General features: G+C 43.7%; 2 protein-coding genes across 6 annotated transcripts in view; one reads left to right on the top strand and one right to left on the bottom strand.

Moving 5' to 3' along the window:
* Window positions 1–4: 4 nt before the first annotated feature.
* Window positions 5–1,630, top strand: KRTCAP3 (keratinocyte associated protein 3). 2 transcript variants are annotated; one of them, XM_020983814.2, is made up of 7 exons: window positions 5–114; window positions 229–413; window positions 499–558; window positions 698–886; window positions 986–1,120; window positions 1,245–1,351; window positions 1,505–1,630. In XM_020983814.2, the coding sequence occupies exons 1-6, from the start codon at window positions 87–89 to the stop codon at window positions 1,344–1,346; spliced, it is 699 nt and encodes a 232-aa protein (XP_020839473.1). In that variant the 5' UTR covers window positions 5–86; the 3' UTR covers window positions 1,347–1,351; window positions 1,505–1,630. The 2 variants fall into 2 exon arrangements, with proteins under 2 accessions (XP_020839473.1, XP_020839471.1); XM_020983812.2 differs by having other exon boundaries at window positions 1,502–1,630.
* Window positions 1,631–1,683: 53 nt separating this feature from the next.
* IFT172 (intraflagellar transport 172) overlaps window positions 1,684–17,965 on the bottom strand; it is a 45,139-nt gene continuing 28,857 nt past the window's right edge. For 3 of the 4 annotated variants that reach the window (XM_020983805.2, XM_020983806.2, XM_078149792.1), the window contains 21 exons: window positions 16,604–16,739; window positions 16,402–16,518; window positions 16,023–16,165; window positions 13,978–14,071; window positions 13,801–13,865; window positions 13,416–13,596; window positions 13,071–13,180; window positions 12,744–12,885; window positions 6,617–6,715; window positions 6,311–6,420; window positions 6,133–6,196; window positions 5,960–6,046; window positions 5,657–5,773; window positions 4,700–4,810; window positions 4,431–4,550; window positions 3,210–3,305; window positions 2,990–3,049; window positions 2,790–2,888; window positions 2,314–2,467; window positions 2,105–2,196; window positions 1,684–1,852 (listed from right to left, as the gene is read on the bottom strand). In XM_020983805.2, the coding sequence (XP_020839464.1) occupies window positions 1,763–1,852; window positions 2,105–2,196; window positions 2,314–2,467; window positions 2,790–2,888; window positions 2,990–3,049; window positions 3,210–3,305; window positions 4,431–4,550; window positions 4,700–4,810; window positions 5,657–5,773; window positions 5,960–6,046; window positions 6,133–6,196; window positions 6,311–6,420; window positions 6,617–6,715; window positions 12,744–12,885; window positions 13,071–13,180; window positions 13,416–13,596; window positions 13,801–13,865; window positions 13,978–14,071; window positions 16,023–16,165; window positions 16,402–16,518; window positions 16,604–16,739 (2,287 nt within the window). In that variant the 3' untranslated portion in view covers window positions 1,684–1,762. Of the gene's footprint in view, window positions 1,853–2,104; window positions 2,197–2,313; window positions 2,468–2,789; window positions 2,889–2,984; window positions 3,050–3,209; window positions 3,306–4,363; window positions 4,551–4,699; window positions 4,811–5,656; window positions 5,774–5,959; window positions 6,047–6,132; window positions 6,197–6,310; window positions 6,421–6,616; window positions 6,716–12,743; window positions 12,886–13,070; window positions 13,181–13,415; window positions 13,597–13,800; window positions 13,866–13,977; window positions 14,072–16,022; window positions 16,166–16,401; window positions 16,519–16,603; window positions 16,740–17,965 lie in introns of those variants that run through there. The other variant, XM_078149793.1, reaches the window with a different exon arrangement.

Raw genomic sequence — 17,965 nt, 5'->3', positions numbered from 1 at the left:
GAGCGCCGGGCGGGGCGGGGCGAGGCGGGGCCAGGCCAGGCTCAGGTGTACAGGAAGGCTGACTGGCCGGCGGCGCTCCAAGCAGGATGTGCTGTGGCCGCCGCTGCCAATTCGGTAACTTCCTCAGGGAGGGGTGGTGTGCTTCCTCGGCTCGTGGGCTGCCGATTGAGCTCCCTCTCATCTTGGGGCCCTTCTGTACCCCCCCCGCTCCTGGACTGTCCTTTGCAGATGCGGCCCAGGGTCCTCGCCGGCTCATGCGCACCGGCCTTGCCTTGATCCTGGTGGGCCACGTGAACTTGTTGGTGGGAGCAGTGCTTCACGGCACCGTCCTGCGGCACGTGGCGAACCCCGGCGGAGGCATCACGCCCGAGTACACCACGGCAAACATCGTCTCCGTGGGCTCGGGCCTTCTGGTGAGCCGCGAGCCGGGCGGGCCAGGCCGGGCTGGTGGGGCCGGCCGGCATCCCGAGCTCACCTCCGAGCCCTTTGTCTCCCCAGAGCGTGGCCGCGGGACTCGTGGCGCTACTGGCCTCCAGGAACCTCTTCCTGGCTAAGCTGGTGAGGCCGAGCGGGAGAGGCGGGGCGGGGCTGGGGGCTGCCCGAGGCCGAATCGGTGCCGGGCCCCATTCTAGCGGCGGCCGACTGGCCGCCCCGTGTGGGTGGGGGGAGAGCCATTAACTGTCTGCCCCGCCCCCAGCACTGGGCCTTGCTGGCCGTGTCCTTGCTGAACCTGCTCCTGTCTGCCGCCTGTTCCCTGGGACTGCTCCTGGCGTTCTCGATGACTGTGGCCAACGGAGGCCGACGCCTTCTTGCCCAGTGCTACCAGAGTCTCTCCGACCCATTGGCAGCCGCTGACGACTGCCCTTTCGACCCCACCCGAATTTACGTAAGCGTCTTCCAAAGTCTGAATCCATCCTTCCATTCTTTTCCCAATGCCCAGCTCAGAACGCTTCTCTGGCCGTTCCCCCTCCCCTCTGCCTTCTAGGAGACAGCTCTGGCTCTCTGGCTCCCGTCTATGCTCATGGCTGCAGCCGAGGCTGCTTTGTCTGGATACTGCTGTGGGGCTGCACTAGCCCTTCGGGGATTCCAGCCCTGTGGGGAGGAAGGACTACTGCAACAGGTAAAAAAAAAAAAAAAAAAGGAGGAAGGAGCTGCCAAGAAAGGGCAGGCAGGGGCGTTTCTGAACTCAGGAGTTGATTCAGAACTTGGGCCTAGGCCAAGGCCCTAACCCTACTATTTTATAGCTTCAGGAACTAGAAGAACCTGAATTCCCCAAAGGGAGAAGGCAAGAAAGTGAACAGCTTTTGGAGCAAGAAATCCAGACATCGAGGAAAGTCTGGGTTTAGGACAGGTAAGGAAAAAATAAACTCGGGGCTGAGTCTCGGTAGAATTATATATGTATACACTTTAGGCCACCCTTGTTTTTTTCTACCTCCCATTCTGTTTTTGATTTTTTCACCCCACCACCCCTTTACCAACATTAGTTTTCCTCTTTCTCCAGCAGTTTGTGTGATTGAAGCTAACAAGCCCGGGGTGACAATTATCTTTCCTTCCTAAAACCACAGGAAAACTAACCCAGAATGTGATGTAAATAATTGTAATAAAGGACCTGCTTTCCACTTGCACTTAATTAATGATTTGTCTTTGGTTGCGTAAGGATGATCCTAGGTCAAAAAACAGTGATCCAGATTACTCTCAGAACTTTAATGTAGAAGAAGAGTAGGGCAACACACAGCCTTCATGCTTTCTCCATTGCTTCAGATCACTGAAAGGAGAAGCTGGTGCTGGGTAACCCTCCACACCACTGGCTAATGAACTTGAGGACATCTTGGCATACTGGGCTGTGGGAGGTCTGTGGGGAAGAGTAAAGGAAAACTCGGTGAAGAGAATGTCTTGGGATTCCTGGTAGAGGGGAAGGGATTTGGCAAGAAGTGATCCTATCTAACCCCAGACACAATGAGTAAATTACAGCATTCTTTCCACCCTCCCCTAATGCCCTCATCTTGTTTACTATATATCTAGACCACCCAACCAGAGTTTCTGACATAATTCTAAGCTTTTGTTCTCCCCACCCTCATCCACATTTCTAGTCTCTCCCACAGACCTTGATGGCCATAAGAAACTTATTCCAGTTGTCCTTGTTGGCTGCTTTGCCTGGTCGTTTAAATTCAATCTTGTTCCTCAGGATTGGATACCCTGGGGTGAGATAAAGAGCAGTTGGTTTTTCACTACCTGTTTTCTATACCCATCAGAAACAAGAGCACAGTGGAGGTGCCTTTCCTGTTCTTCTCCCATACAAAGGTGGTTCTGTACCTGTAATAAGGCAGGGCAATGCCCGGACGCCAGTACTTGCTGCCACCAGGGAAGCCTCATAGGCACCTCGTTCATCTCGAGGTAGAACCTGCTGTAGCCGCTGGTCCATTGAGACTGTGAGCACCCAATCCCGAACTTCTTCCCTTTGGGCTTCCTGGAAAGAACAGAACTTTTCACATAGGAAGGGCATGGGAGGCAGAACTCAACTCAGATTACATAATGGCACAGCAGGCCATATTCTGGCTACAAATCAGGGGTCTTTGCACAGCTTTCCCTTTCTCCTGATCACACTTCCACTTAGGGAAATTAAGGAAGCTCTCAAAGCAAAATTCCTATTTCCCCTATGCTTTCTGTCCTCTCTTGGCAAAGGGGAAATATGTTAACATTTACCTGCTCATAAAAGAAGTGGAAAGCTCTTCTCTCCCCAGCTGAACTCTCACCTGACCAATCAGGCTTTTCCAAGCCTGAGCCCTTACCGGCACATGTTGCTTCGCTGGTAGTGGCACCTCAAAGGGGATGTCTGTATCCTGGAAATCTGAGTGGTCAAGGGCATCCAGAGTGCCTTCCTCTATTGCCTGAAGAAGTCACAGGAGGAAAGTGGTGAGACTAACCCAGCACTGTGAGCTCTCTGCGCATGGTCACCTACTCCCCTGGGCACAGCTGCCTCTTGACTTACATCTGTCAGATCCAAGAATCGGTTCAGGAAGATGAATGCCATGTTCTCCCAGCCTACTGCCTGGGTAGGAAGTAATAAAGGTAAGGAGAATTTAGTAACCAGTTTCCGGTTACTAGGAGCTTTTACCCCTCAGTTTTCCTATTTACCCCATGTCCCTTTGCCTTACTCTACACTCCTAAGCTCCTGATACTTTGGCCACATTACTCACTTCATCACTCACCTTGGCAGCTGTGCCTGCCTCATAGAAAGCCTTGTCTGCAGGAATTAGTTGAGTGTGGCGTAAGAGGGACACGGAAAGCCGGGCAGCCACTGTCTCCTATGAATTACGATTTAAAAAGCAGTGAATTAAACCAAGGGTGCGGGCTTTTACCAGGGAGGCAGCTTCAGGGAGATGAGTGACACAGAAAACACAACTCTATGGAAACATTTAATATTTAACTTCTCTGGACCAGTTTTTTCTCCATAATGAACAGGTTGGACAAGGTTCTTCTAAGTTACCTTTAAGTTCTAACATTCTGTGATCTGTAAGGTCCCTTTCAGTTTTATGAGCCTATGATTCTAAGTACATAAAGACAATGTGTTGACAAATATACGATGTATAGTGTGAGATGAAGAGTGACAGATCATAGGAACTGCATATTTGGATACAACATAGCTGGAGAAAACATCAAAGAGACCATTACAAGAATAGGAGAGCTAGACCGTGAGTAGAGACACTGGGGATGTGTTAAAACTGTCTTCAAATGTCTGAAGAGTTGGCAGGTAGAAAGAGGGAGAAGACTTATTCTGGGCAGATAGAGGACAGAATCAGTACCAATGGGTGCCTATTTGGCAGATTAAAACTTAATTATGAACTTTCTAAAACTTAGAAGAGGCAGTATTATGGAGCAGAAAGAGGCCTAGCTTTGCACTGATAGATCTCAATTCTAACCTAGGTGTGGACATTGACTAGCTGTGGATTCAAGGGTTTACCTGATACCTGACTTCTGGGAGACTCAGTGCCCTCAGCCACCTAGCTACATTGTTATAGTACTGTAAACATTAAAGTGCTATATAAATGTGATTTACTACTTAATCACTAACAATTAGAGGTGTCCAAAACTGGAATTGTGTGCCTCAGGAAGTAATGGGTTCCCCATGACAGAAAGTATGCAAGTAGAGGCAGGCCCTTCTGAAGGAATGGAGGTAGATGCAATGACCTCTGAGGGCCTCTCTAATTCTAAGACTCCATAAGGTAGTAACACTAGTCCAAGGCCAAAAAAGACCCGAGACATTCACATTCAGTTATCCAGAGTACTCCTTTGTCACGGTGGCTGCCAGGCAACAATGCTTCCTGTATAAATCTAAGAAGGTGCTACGGCAAGAGCTTGAAACCTGCTTGCATTCTGATGAAGCCTTGAACATGACTTCTTGAAAGGAGCATTATGCCCCTCCACCTCACCAGCTGCTTGATGCTTTGGGCTGCAGAACGAGTGGCATAGTAATGAGCAATCAGAAGCATTGTCTCGAATTCTTCATGGGCTGCTGAGTTTGCTTCACTGGACTTCACTAGGTTTTCACACTGGGGAAAGAATGAAAATAAGTGATATCCCAGCCGAGTTTGGAGGCCGAAAGAATACAAAGGGATGAATGATATGAACGCCGAGAAGAGGATGGAGTAGTTCTGTGATGAAAATGTGGCTCTGTAAATGAAGGCCCTGGCTCCCTCACCAAGTTGAAGAGGACATCCCGAAGGTCAGCCCAGCTGTGATAGGCCTCGGCACTATTGGTTCCAGGGGAGCTCACCATGTCTGTGAAGATCCTTTTGTAAATGTTGAAGTTCTGGAGATTATTGGGGTGGGAAAGAAAGAAAGGAATCTTATTAAGAAGTAAAAGATTGGAATTGGAGAAGAGATTTATTGTTTGGGAGGGGGGCACTAAATGAGGAACAGGGTGTATATGTGTGTATATAGGGAGAGAATGGTTTTTCAGGGGCAAAGGAATATAGAAGAGGGAAAAAGAAATGTTGATAATAGAATGATAATACTATGAACTCATGTTTTTATAGCATTTTGTGGCTTACAAAGCACTTGCCTCACAACCTAGTGCAAGTATTATTATCCCTATTTCACAAATGAAAAACTGAAACCCAGAGACTAAATGATTTGCCCAGCTAGAAAGTATCTAAGCTGGGCCTGGAACTCTGGTTTGCTGACTCCAAATCCTGCCTCTGAAACCAGATGTGGGTTAGTCTCTGCACAGCCATAAGCTTCTGGAGAATATATGTGCTGACTCTAGTGAACTGAGATAAGACAAAGGAGAAGAGGGAGTGGGTATGATGTTTATTTCTTTGGGGAGAAGTTAATAAGACTTTGGGGATGTTTCCAGTAGCAATATTAGCCTCTGAAACAATGTTCCTGATGGATCAGCAAAGATTCGATGTTAAAAGTTTAAAGGATTTCCCAAAATATGGGTGGGTTTCAGCAAAGGATGCCTTTCTAAGGGAAGTACCATTTCTTCTAGAATATGGTAGATTCTAGGCAGGTGTAGGACACTCTTGGGTGAAAGGAGGTTCTGAGAAGACAGTGTGGGTTATCTATGGGATAGTTATTATCCCCCTGCTGAGTGGGAAGGGTCCACAGGAAGAAAGAGGGTTTCTGTAAGGTTTCCCCCAGGAAGAGGCAGTACCTGTGGGTTGGCAGGTGCTCCGTGCTGCACATAGAGGGCTAGCGCCTGGGCACAGCCACCCTCTCGGATCAAGTGGGTCGAATACAATGCCACGTACTTGTGCAGGATCTTGTAGTTCTGCCCAGAGAGGAAGATGGTGGGGAGAGGTTTGGGACCAGAAAGATTTGGGAGGAAGAACATGGGTGTATTTAGGGGAAACAAGGCAAGTGTGGATCAGCTGTAAACACTGAAGCTTTGCAGGCAAACGGAATTGGGGGAAAATGGAAGCAGAGGGCTAGGGATGGGGTGATGGAACAAGTTTACCTGCTTGGTGGCTGTGTCAATGCACTTCTCCCATTGACCCTGCTCCACATACAAGTCCAGAGCAGCCACAACATCCACACCTACAAGCTATTGGCAAATTGAAGAGAAATTTTTCAATGGGATATGAATTCTGTCTCCTACCCCACCAATTTTGGCATTTTCTGGCAACTCACTGAGTCCACTTTGCCCTGGTTCTTCAGGAACTCTTTATATTGCTGGTCCACATAGTCCTCATACCTAGGGAGATGTGTTTCAGTTAGCCTTTGGATTGCTGGAAGCCACACCCCATTCCATTCTCATCCTTAAAGAAAGTGAAAGGTTTCTAAGTAAAGGGTGAGGTTTTGCATTTACCGGGGGTCTAATTCTTTGGCCACCCGCTTGGCCTTGTTCCATTCTTCACCTTCCATGAAAGCATCAATTGCTTCCTTAACTAGGTCTAGGTTCAAGTAGAGCTCTGCAGCCTACAAAGGTAAAAATTACATATTAGAGATTATCTGTCATCTCTACTCTTAAGTAATATATATTCCCTTCTTTCCCAGAGTCATATCACTAGCCCATCATTTTCTTAAGCTCAGGCATCTCCACCTGTGCTCTATCCCTAACCCAATGCAACCCCTTTTCTTTGTACTCCTCTCTGTTTCCCAGCACTCTGCTCACCGCATTGTGCTTCCCAATTCCGATCAACTGGGGTCCTACAGCCCGAACAACTTCTAGACTACGTTGTGGGGGCAGGAACTTGATGGAGAGTTCAGCTGCCTGGAGGAAAAAATGAAAGAGGGAAGCAGGTAAAAGAGAGCCAGATTCTGGTACAGCTCCCACCAAGTTTATTTCATAGACTATAAACAGACTATTCCTATAATTCTAGACACACAAATGCTCCATCTAAGCCATTTCTCCTAAGTTCCTCTGATGCGCTCCCTTCCATGATGCTCTTTAAAGCCTACCCACTGATTCATAATAACCTTCAAATGACCCAATGAACCACCTGTTTTTCTAAACTCATCCCAACTTTCTTCTCTCATTAAGAATCTTCCACTTTGGACCTCCAACCATCAGTCAACAAGTACAAAGAAAAGGCAAAACTCCCTGTCCTCAAGGAATAATAACTGTGTAGGTACAAGATATGGGAGTTTTGGGAAAGGCCTCTTACAGAGGTGAGATCATGATGTGAGCCTTGATGGACACCAGGAGGTAGAGGTGAAGTAGGAGAGTATTTCAGGTGTGGGGGACAGCTAGTCAAAAAGCAAGGAGTTGGGAATGGAGAGGAAGAACTGCAAGATCTGTATTTCTGGATTGTAGAGTATATGGTAGAGAATAAAGGGAAAGACTAGAAAGGGAGGAGGGAGCTGACTGTGAAAGGCTTTACAAGCCAATTAGAGGTTTTATATTTGATTCTGAAGGTAATAGGGAGCCACTGGAGTTTACTGAAGTGGGGGAAGGTGACACGGTCAGACCCCTGCCAGCAGGGAACAAGGAAGTTCACTTCAAGATATCTTGATATTTTTGGGCTGCAGAAAGGACAGGACAAACTAAATAATAAAAGTTCATGCTTTCATGTATAAACATTTGTGTATTTGAATGTTGGGTCTGTTAATGATCTTTTAGTTTATAATAACTTTTTAAATGAAAGTTTGGACTAGACTATCTTCAGTAACTTCAGGGCCTCCACCAATCCAATCCATTCTCCTTCATCCCTTCATAAGCCACAGCTGCCACTCTTCACTTCTAGGCAGTCTAATTAAGTCACTGTCGAATGAAATTGACCAATCAAGAAGCATTTACTTGGTACCGGCACTCTGCTTGCTGCTGGGTATGCAAAGACAGACTCTGCCCCATTTCCCTCACTCCATATACACATATAGAACCTTGTAGCAAGGAGCTTACAACCTAACAGTTAAAGACAAGTATGTTAATAACTAGAACACCAGGGAGATGTGGTAAGTATAAAAGGAGAGAGGTCCAGGCACAATACTATGAAGAAATCCGAGGAGGAAGAAACCATTTTGAGTTTCAGGGCAGAGCAAGAAAGGAGTCATGGAACCTGAACTGGGTCTTAAAGGAAGGGGCCCTCAGAAGGCTGAGGGAGCTGAGGTGGGGAACCCATTTCAGGCATGAGGAACTGCAAAAGTAAAAGCAGAGGTAAGAGAGAACAACAATGTGGGATGGAAAGTAGCCAAGTTAGGCTAGACTGCAGGAGTACTTGACTACAGGATTTTATTTAGTAGGCAATGGGTTTTTTGAAGTAGAGGGATGAATGATGTCAGAAGGTAAAGAAATTCATCTGGAGGAACAAAAGGTCAAGAATGTCATTCACTGGAAATAATGAAAAAAAGTGGAAAGGAAGGGAGCCTATTAATACCAGATATAAAAATATACTACAAAGCTGTAATCATCAGAACTCCTTGGTAATCGTTAAAAATAGAGAGGTTGATCAATGGAACATATGAAGTACTTAATATATAGAGGCAAATAAACATAGAGGCATAGTGATGAATAAACCCCCAAACCCCAACTACTGAAGTAAAAGCTCACTACTCAGCAAAAACTGCTGAGATAACTGGAAAACAACCTGGCAGATACAGATTTAGATAATGGGTTCTTAACATGGTATCTAGACTGTGGACAAATTTCGTGGGATGCTATAAATTTGAATAGGAAAAAAATCACATCTTTTTTCACTAACCTCAATTTTAGAATTTCTTTCAGTTATGGAGAAGGGAAGGGAATAAGCCCTTATAATGCCTATATGCCAAGTGGTTTTTACAGATATCTCATTTGATCCTCATAACAACCCTGCAAGGTTAAATACTGTTTTCCCCATGTGACAGCTGAGGAACCTGAGACATATATTGGTATAATGTTTTGTCCAGGGTCACATAGCTACTAAGTATTTGAAGACATATTTGAATTTAGGTTTTCCTGACTCCAGGCCCAACACTCTGTGCACTATGGCACCACCTAGCAGCCTCATGTTTAAAAACATTATTCTGAGAAGGGTAGTTACACAGGCTTTACTGGATTGCCAAAGGGGTCTGTGATATACACACAAAGTTAAGCCTAGTTTAGACCAGTATTTCCCCCATATGTCTAGAAAAATTTCAAATGCATACAAGACTTCAATATAGAAGGTCACATCATAAATTGGAGGAGAAAAGGAAGAAAATACCTAGGGCAACGATGGGCAAGGGAAGAGTTTATCACCAAATGGCAGAGAATGGATCACAGAAGATAAAACAGCCAATTTTGATTACATAAAACTCAAAAGCTTTTGCCCAAACCCAACCAATGCAATTAAAATTTGAAGGGAAACTGTTAGCTGGGGAAAAAAATCTTAGTATCAAGTTTCTCCGTTAAAGGTTTCATATCTAAGATACATATAAAGAACAGATTCAAATATATAAGAATAAGAACCATTTCCCCAATATGGTCAAAGGATATGAACAGGCAGTTATGAAAGAAAGAAATCCAAAGGGGCAGCTAGGTGGTGCAGTGGATAGAGCTCCGGCCTTGGAGACAGGAGGACCTGAGTTCAAATCCAACCTCAGACACTTGACATTAACTAGCTGTGTGACCCCGGGCAAGTCACTTAACCCCAACTGCCTCATTAAAAAACAAACAAACAAAAGAAGAAATCCAAGCTATTAAAAGCTCTCTAAAAAATGTTCCAACTCAATAATAATTAAATGTAAGTTAAAGCAGTTCTGAGATTTCTTTCTCAGTTACCCAATTGACAAAATCGACAAAACCAGAAAATGACCATTTTTGTAGGGGCTGCATGAAAACTGGCACACTGTTGATGGAGCTTGTGAATTAGTCTATTTTGAAGACAATTTGGAACTATGTCCCAAAAGCTATTAAACTGATATCCATACTAGTCTTATACCCCGAAAGGGACCTACATGTGCAAAAATATTTATAGCAGCTCTTTTTGTAGTGGCAAAGAACTGGAAATTAAGAGAATTCTCATCAACTGTGCAATGGCTGAACAAGTTATGGTCTATGAATATAATGTATTGACTTAAGAAATAACAAGATAATTTCAGAGAAACTTGGTAAGATTTGTATGAAATACTGCAAAGTGAGTTAAGAAGAACCAAGAGAAGCATTTAGACACTAATAACATCGTAAAGACAGATAACTTTGAAAGACTTGAGAATCAATATAATGACCAACCAACCATCATTTAAAAGGACCCACGGTGAAGCACGCTATTTGTCTCCTGACAGAGAAGTGATGGATAAAAGGTACAGAACAAGACACATGCATTTTTGGACATGGCCAATGGGGGAATTTGTTAGAATGTTTGTTTTCCTCCAATTTGGTGGTAGAGGGAAGGGAGCTGGGATGAAGAGGAAGGGCTGTTGAAAAATGAGGAGGACATAAAAAAGTACCATTAAAGCATTTTAAAATAAAATGAACAGAAGGAAAGCCAGAAAGAAACAGGAATTTTCAAAGTTACATGTTGCATTTATTATAAACTTAAAATGCAAAGCATGCTAAATATAATATGTATGGTTTTATGTACAGTCCTCTTTTTCTGTTCTACTTTGTAAATGGAATGCCCATTTTACTTGGTTTGAATGATGGATCAGACTGAAGATAGGTTAGAAACAGAAAGATGGATTAGGAGTCAGTTACAGTAATCTAGTGACACGATGAAGGCAGGAACCAGGGTAGTTGTAATGGCAGTGTAGAAAGACTGTCAGAACAAGAATGGACAGAACTTGACAACTGAGGAGTTGAAGGGAATGGGAAGAGTCAAAGATGACTCTAAACTTAAGAGCTTGAGTAACTGAAAGGACAACTGAATCCTATTATCAGGGCAAGAAGATTTGGAGAGGAAGAAAAAGATTAGTTTGGTGTAAGTGAGACTGAGTTGCTACCAGGGCCTCTTGGTAGAGCTATTAAGAAAGAGCTCTGAGGAGAGCTTGGGGGCTGAACTACAGATTCGGGTATCATCTGCATAGAGGTGATATCCAAAGCCAAGGGAAAATATGATATCACTAAAGGAGAGAGCATAAAGTTGAAAAGAAGAGGGCTTGGGCAGGTACATGTTAGTCCTCTCAGGTCCATCACCATCTCTCACCCAGCTTGTTTTCATACCTACAACAAGCTCCCTCCCTCTCCTGCCTGCCAATCCCAATCTATTGCTTCCATTTTTCAAAGTTTAAGGCAATATTCTTCCAGGAAGCCATGCTCTAAGTTAAATCTACATACAAATGGACAAGAATACTTTCCCAGTGTAGTAAAACTCTCTCTTGTGTATCTTCTATTTGCCAGTTTAGGAATGAAGGTTATCAGAGCTGACCGGAGGGAACATTATAATCGGGGTAAAGTTTGTCCCTTAGCTTTCCTTTTAATCATTCTTTTCCCTCTCAGGGATATACCCCTCTCACTCCTTCAGGTTCTCGGTGTCCTGCCTGCTTCCTCACATCACTGCTCCTCCCCTCATCTTATCAAACAAAAAATTATTTTGTAGTAATTTTGCAATTGTTGATAGATTTCTTGTTGGAACTTGCTTCCAGGCAACTGCATTTTTAACATTTTATTTTTAACTATGGCATGAAAGGCTTTGCCCCAGCTGAGGACACTTAGGGCAAGCATAGTAGTATAGTGGAAAGAATTGGGGATTAGAATCAAAGGACTTGGGTTCAAATTTAGCCTATGCCGTTAAAACTACCTATATAACCTTGGGCAAGTCATCTAGCCTTTCTGGGCCTCAGTTTCTTCATCTGTAAAATATATGAGTCAGACCAGCTTATCTCTAAAGTTCTTTCCAAATCTCAGTGTATATGGTACTATGATCCTAATAATTTCAGGCATCAGAGAGCAGGTGGGGAAAGTATTTTGGAAGGCAGGAGCACAGAACCTCAGAATTGGAAAAGACCAATCTCCAAAGTCCAATCTCCTCAGTAATGTAAGTGACACAAAGAAGGCAGAAACCAGGGTGGCTGCAATGATAATGCAGAAAGTAGTTAATGGAGCCAGAAACAGAATAGACAAGGCTTGGCAATTGAGGAGTTCAAGGGAATGGGAAGAATCAAAGACGGTTCTGAAATGAAGAGCCTGAGTAACTGAAAAAACAGATGAAGGCAAGGAGCAGACTTGGAAAGGAAAAGGAAGAGGAATAGATATTTTATATGTAAGGACATTAAGGCCCAAAGTGGTGAAATGCCACTGGTTATACAGCAAGGATTCAAACCCAGGTCCTTCAGTTCCCAGTCCAGTGTCCTTTCTATTATACTTCCTGTTACTTCTCAAACCACAGCCAAGCCACATGTATAGTACTAGATTTACTCTTTTTATAGTGAGTGCTTGGCAAGAAAGAGAAGCCAGAAGAGAAGGTTTGCTGTCCTTTCAGGTGACCCCCTGACCCTCTAGAAAGAGCCAAGAACTGCCTGAAAACCTATTCCCAGAAACTATTTAGGAACAGTCTGTGTTCTGCCATCACCAGATCCTTCCCGTAATTAGCTCTCAAATCTTTGTTTAAAGGATTTGAATTAAGAGGAGTGCTCCTACAGTACACAGAGTCTATCATGTTGTAAGTTAGCACTTAGTTATATATCCTGCTTGCTCCATGTCTGAGTTTGTTAGTCTCATAACTCCAAATGGTCTGTGAGTTCCTTGAGAGTAAAGGCCATGTTTTTTATTCTGAGTCCTTTCCAGTGTGTGCCACAGTAAATATTTTCTGGAGAACAGGGGGAGAAATGAGGCCTCCATGGAAATACCCTAGGGGTAGCTAAAGGAAGAATGGGGAGGGAAGGGAGGGTCTGGAGTCCCTTACCTTCATCCAGCACTTCTCTACAAGGTTACTGGCTCCACTGGCACCTCCAGAGTCACGCACTTTGAGATAACAGTCAACAGCACGGCTGTACTCACCAGCCTGCTCCCACTGCCGGGCCTGCTCCACCAGTCCCTCCATACCCCTACAGAAGGGAAAAAGGAGTCCATAGATAAAGAAAGGACATGCATGAAAGGGGTAGGAGTGACAGACAATGTGAGGATAGGGTGGCTGAATATCTAAAACCCACAATTGCCATAGCTTCCTGCACACCTCTAGGTTCCTTCCCACCCTGGCCTTCCATTTTCTGGTTTCCTTAATGGTGTATACCTGGTGCCCTTCTTGGTGGCTTCCCGTTCATACTCCTCCTGCAGTGCCTCCAGCTGCCCAGGTACATAATCCTTACAAATTCGAAGAGCATCACTCCAGAGCCCAGCCTCCTGTTAACAGTGTGTTCATGGGGGTTTCACGATATTTTAGAAGATAGGAAGCCAGTTACAACTGCCTTGCATCCCAACACTCAAAGCTCCTTCCTACCCACCTGATTTGTTGTCCCAAGTCTCTTGGTCTCTCTCCTCTCATTGCTCCTGTTTCCAGGCTTTCTCTGAAGTCACTGAGTATCTAGGCCTTTCTACCCTCCACCCTCTCTCTTTGGCTTTCTCTCAAGTTCTGTACCTTGTAGTAGTTGAGGGCCAGTCCAGGTCTCTGGGCTCGAAGCAGCAGCACTTCAGCTTTCTGAAAATCTTTTTCCTCTAAGGCTCCCCGGGCCTGACCGACTAGCACCTCAGAGACACTGTCAGGGTCATGAGCCTCAGCTACCCGTTGAGCTGCCTCCCAGTCCTGGTTGTGGACAAACCTGTGGACAAACTCAATATTATGAGTTTAAAAAAGAAAAAAGTACAGGGTAGCATCATTTGAAAAGATGGGGTATGTGGAAAGAGGTGTGTGAAGGGCATTGAGTTTAATGATATTAGGTATGAATGATGATCATGGTGAAGGAAAAGATCTTGGGGGTGGTTTCTGGTGGGAAATGTGAAGAAGTCCCATGGGAGTTACTTACATGAGGACTGCCTCTTTGGGCTTCCCTGCTCGGATGAACTCCGCTTCTGCCTCTTCAAACTTACCCTGCTCAGGGAGAGGAGAGGCCACACCAGTAAGAAGCTTCTAAGGGTCAGAGTCTTCCATTGATATTAACTTAAGGATGCAGAAGAAAGACTCTGGGACCAGGGGACCATACCTCATCTTCCAGATACATGGCATATCTTAGGTGAATCTCAGGGGTTTTGTGCTTGAGGGCAAGTCGAGCAAGTTCAAAAGCAAAGTCAAACGAGCTAGAACAAAGATGAAAATAAAATTTGCCTATTTCAATACTTACATTTGCCAAAGAAAAACAAAAACTGAAAAATAATGGTGAGTGAGATAAATTTAAAAGTAAAGATTGAGAAAAAGATAAACAGTTGGGACAAACACAAGAGAAAGGAGAAGTGAGGTCTTTGGCATTTTTGACTTTCCAGAGAGCCCTTTGCTCCCCAGGAGGAGACAGAGGTGCACAGGCATTTCTACCAGATAAAGTGTGCTGTGCCTAAAGGACTGGAACGAAGAGGAAGAACCAAAAAAGTGGATAAGAGAGTATATATGAGAAAGGCTGGTTAGGAGAGGGATCATCACACCCGATTCTTTTCTTCCCTTTTTTTCCTCCAAAAACGCACTTGATTTATTTAGCATTAGTTTATATAATCAATGTTTTTACTGGGATGACCTCAGTAAACTAATGCAGACTCTCACTCTGTTATCTCCTGAGGCCCATCAATATTACCATGAAACATGACCTGCCTTAAATCAAGTGACCTAGAAATGAATCAAATAGCCTGGCATTCTGACAGCTTCAGTTTATATTAGTGTTATTCTCACTTGCCGAAGAAAATCTCACTTCAGATCCAATGGAGACAAATTTTAGGGTCCCAGAAGACTTAGTATAGAGCTGACCTTGAAGGCTGATCCTCATCATTAAATGGCTTCCTTCATTGATTCCTCACCCTACCACAAAAGGATGTGCACTTCATTTGTGTCAGAATTATTAATGCTATCCCATGCCAGTATCAAATTTAGTTCTAAGACAGACACAGAGAGGTACCTGGAGTGATAGAAACCCATGCTTGCATCTACACTAAACTTCTTCCCTTCCCTTAGAAACAAAGTTCCTTTAGGGAGGAAAAAGGAAAGAAAGCAGGGATAGTTTTACTGTGCTGCAAAAATCCAAGGTCCTGTGGTTTGGAGGAGACACGATGGAAACACTATCCATTTTACCTGGCCAATCCTGAGACGCTCCTTCTATTTGTACTTTTTGGCTACCATTACACAAATGGGGTCCCTTCCTTCTCCCTTCTCGGTTACCTGTCCATTGTCCCTCACCTCAGCCCAACTCTGCCTGGTACAAATATAGGACTCTATAAGAACATGTCTTGAACATGTCTTTCACAATGTACAGGGAAAGATCACTGAAAGAAAGCTAAATTCTGAGTAACTGAAAGACCAAAAAGGATCCTGGAAAACAGAAAATGAAATATACACCTCCCTCCTCCCAGCAGAAATGAGTGAGATACTACTTGGGCGGAATGTTGTATTTGTTGTCATACAAGGTCCCTGTATCAGCTGTTTTTGCATAACTGTTTTTCTTTGTTACAAAGGAGGATTCAGTTTCAGGGGGCAGGGGCAATTTTCAGAAATTACTATGATGTAAAAATAAAATGTATTTTAAAAAAACCTTACTTTTAAGGCTGAGGATAGACTTTTCCCCATCCCCAACCCATCCTTAGGCCAATAATGGGTTGGAAGAAGTTGACTGAATTTTGATTTGAACCCCACAAAATGAGAAGAGAAAATACTCGCTTTCTTCCTGCTCCTCCTAGAATTCACTCCAAAGACCTCTTCTATACTCATTTCTTCAAATCTAGGTTCCAAACTTCTTTTTCAGATTCATGGACAGTTTTTGTTTTTATTAATTATTATTATAATTAACAATGATAATAATAGCTAACATTTATTTATAGAGTTCTTTAAGGTTTACAAAATGTTTTATAAATATCTCATTTTACCCTCACAACTACCCTGGGAAGGAAGGGACTATTATTATCCCCATTTTACAGGTGAGGAAACTTTTATAGCTGGTGGTATCCTAAGGAAATTGTGTCATACCCTTGAGGCAGGAATGGGAAGGGGATGCTCCTATGGTATATAAGACCACTTCCAATGAGAGATGTGAGAAAAGGTATAGGGTCTCACCAGTTATCAGCAGCATGGTCAACGGCAGCTTCTAGGAGTCCTAGTTTGTTGAGTAGCCGAACAGCAGCCTCTCCCCCAAGACCTTTTGCCCACAGATAGGCCACATGCTTGTGGGCATTAGCCCCTCCATGTGCTTTTGCCACCTGAAAGGAAGAGCTACCCAGTGATCCTCCAATCCAAAGGCATGTGGCTGCTCTATAGTATCTGATCCTCACCCCATGTACCAGTGACATTCCTTCCCTGTCCCATCCTCTGATTCCTAATCTCAGATCTGCCTCTGATTTAGGATACAGATCCTTAGGCAAGAATCAGAAGAAATTAAGCTATTTATGAAGCTGACAATTACTGGATGGTGAGGAGAAGCAAATCTGCTCCTTACCCGGTAAGCTTCCTCCCAAAGCCCACTAGAACGGTACATATTCACAGTTGCCTTCCACTCCTGGGCTTCTAAATAGTGATATTCAGCCTCCTGTAGCCGTCCCTCAGCCTCCAGCTCCTGGGGAACGATAAGCCAATGTAGAGAGAAAGGGAGATAGGTAGAGTTTAAGGGAAAGATGGATCAGGATGGGGAAATGTCTCACCTTGCCCAGATGCAGATGGGTGTCACTCAACAGGTCTGGATGGTGCTTCCCTACAAGGCGGATCATGTCATCATACAATTTGTGCTTTTTGAACATAGTAATGGCAAGATCTGGCTCCTCCACTGTCACGTATAGCCTACGGGTAGTGAAAACATTCTTTACCCCAGATACTTTCCCTTAGAACCATCCCCAAGAGATGAGCAATAATAATACAGCACTTTTACATAGCATTTTCTAGTTTACAAAATATATTCATAATCAACAATGAGGTAAACATTCCCACTTTATAGATAAGGGAGAGAAGCAGAAATAGCAGACATAAGAAGTAAAGGGTAAAATCAGTTTAAAGAAAGCTTGACAAACTAATTAAGTAAAGTCATTCCAAAGACACTCAAGGATGAAAATGGAAAGAGGACAGAAACAGAAAAAAAAATAGAAAAGATCTGCAAAAAACATTACAACTGTTCTCTCCATCAAGGATAGTGGAACCCCATACTTGGACCCAAACCTCCCTGAGGTGCTGACAGAGAAAATGCAAATGGTACAAAAGATAGAATAGCAACTGAATTGGATCAAATATAAAAAGGATATAATATATACAAATAGATATAAATATACATGGATCTGTGTGATAAAATCATGAGGGCATTGAGGGGCAAATTTACAAGGTAACTAAAGGAAGGGAAGGTGTGGAAAAAAATCTAGGGCCTTAAACTGATACCAAAAAATAAATGAAAAGATCAATTACTACCATGCCTGATCTTCCATCTAAGGACATTCTTAATAAGGGTATTAGTAGGGAACAAGCAGGCTCTGGTGAATATTTAACAGTGCAGCATATATCTAATATCTCATAATTGACTGAAAAAGTATTAACTCAGAAGAACCAAACACTTTTAGGCTCTTTTACAACAAAATATCTCCCACCCACCTATCAAGATGGTTCCATGGAAGATGTAACAATAAGATAACCCTGTTAAAGACCCTCTGATAAAAAAATGTCAGGTAAAGCACAGAAGAAGGAGATGCATGCTCTGTAATGGAGGAGGGAGCCCCAGCAGATGCTGAGGTCCTCTAGATGCTGTGTGGGATGATACTGTATTGACTGCATAAAGTCCTAGGATGTAGATATGTAATCACTCAAAGGAGTTTGGCCTATCCATCCATATATAAAAGGACCAAATGGATGAAGAATAAAAATCCTATTGAGCTTGTCCCACAGTGTGTATCTAGGAGGGCAGTCCAGATGGACAAAGAGCTGGGCCCAGAGTTGAAGAGGAGGAGGAGAGTGGGCTAGGTTGCTATGGAGACACTGCAAAGCACTTTTATTGACCTCAAGTTTCCAATAACAGTAAAGGCCCA

The sequence above is a fragment of the Phascolarctos cinereus genome, unplaced genomic scaffold, assembly GCF_003287225.1.
Source record: "Phascolarctos cinereus isolate Bilbo 61053 unplaced genomic scaffold, phaCin_HiC Scaffold_2;HRSCAF=192, whole genome shotgun sequence".
NCBI classification, from domain to species: Eukaryota; Metazoa; Chordata; class Mammalia; order Diprotodontia; family Phascolarctidae; genus Phascolarctos; species Phascolarctos cinereus.
Note: the sequence above shows the minus strand (reverse complement) of the source record. Positions and strands in the feature narration are given on the sequence as shown.

Bases quoted from the DNA above. Each gene is read 5' to 3' on its own strand.
- KRTCAP3 (XM_020983814.2), top strand. From the start codon at position 87: ATGTGCTGTGGCCGCCGCTGCCAATTCG. The intron at 414-498 runs GTGAGCCGCGAG...TTGTCTCCCCAG, and splicing joins CCGTGGGCTCGGGCCTTCTG to AGCGTGGCCGCGGGACTCGT. The intron at 559-697 runs GTGAGGCCGAGC...CCCCGCCCCCAG, and splicing joins ACCTCTTCCTGGCTAAGCTG to CACTGGGCCTTGCTGGCCGT.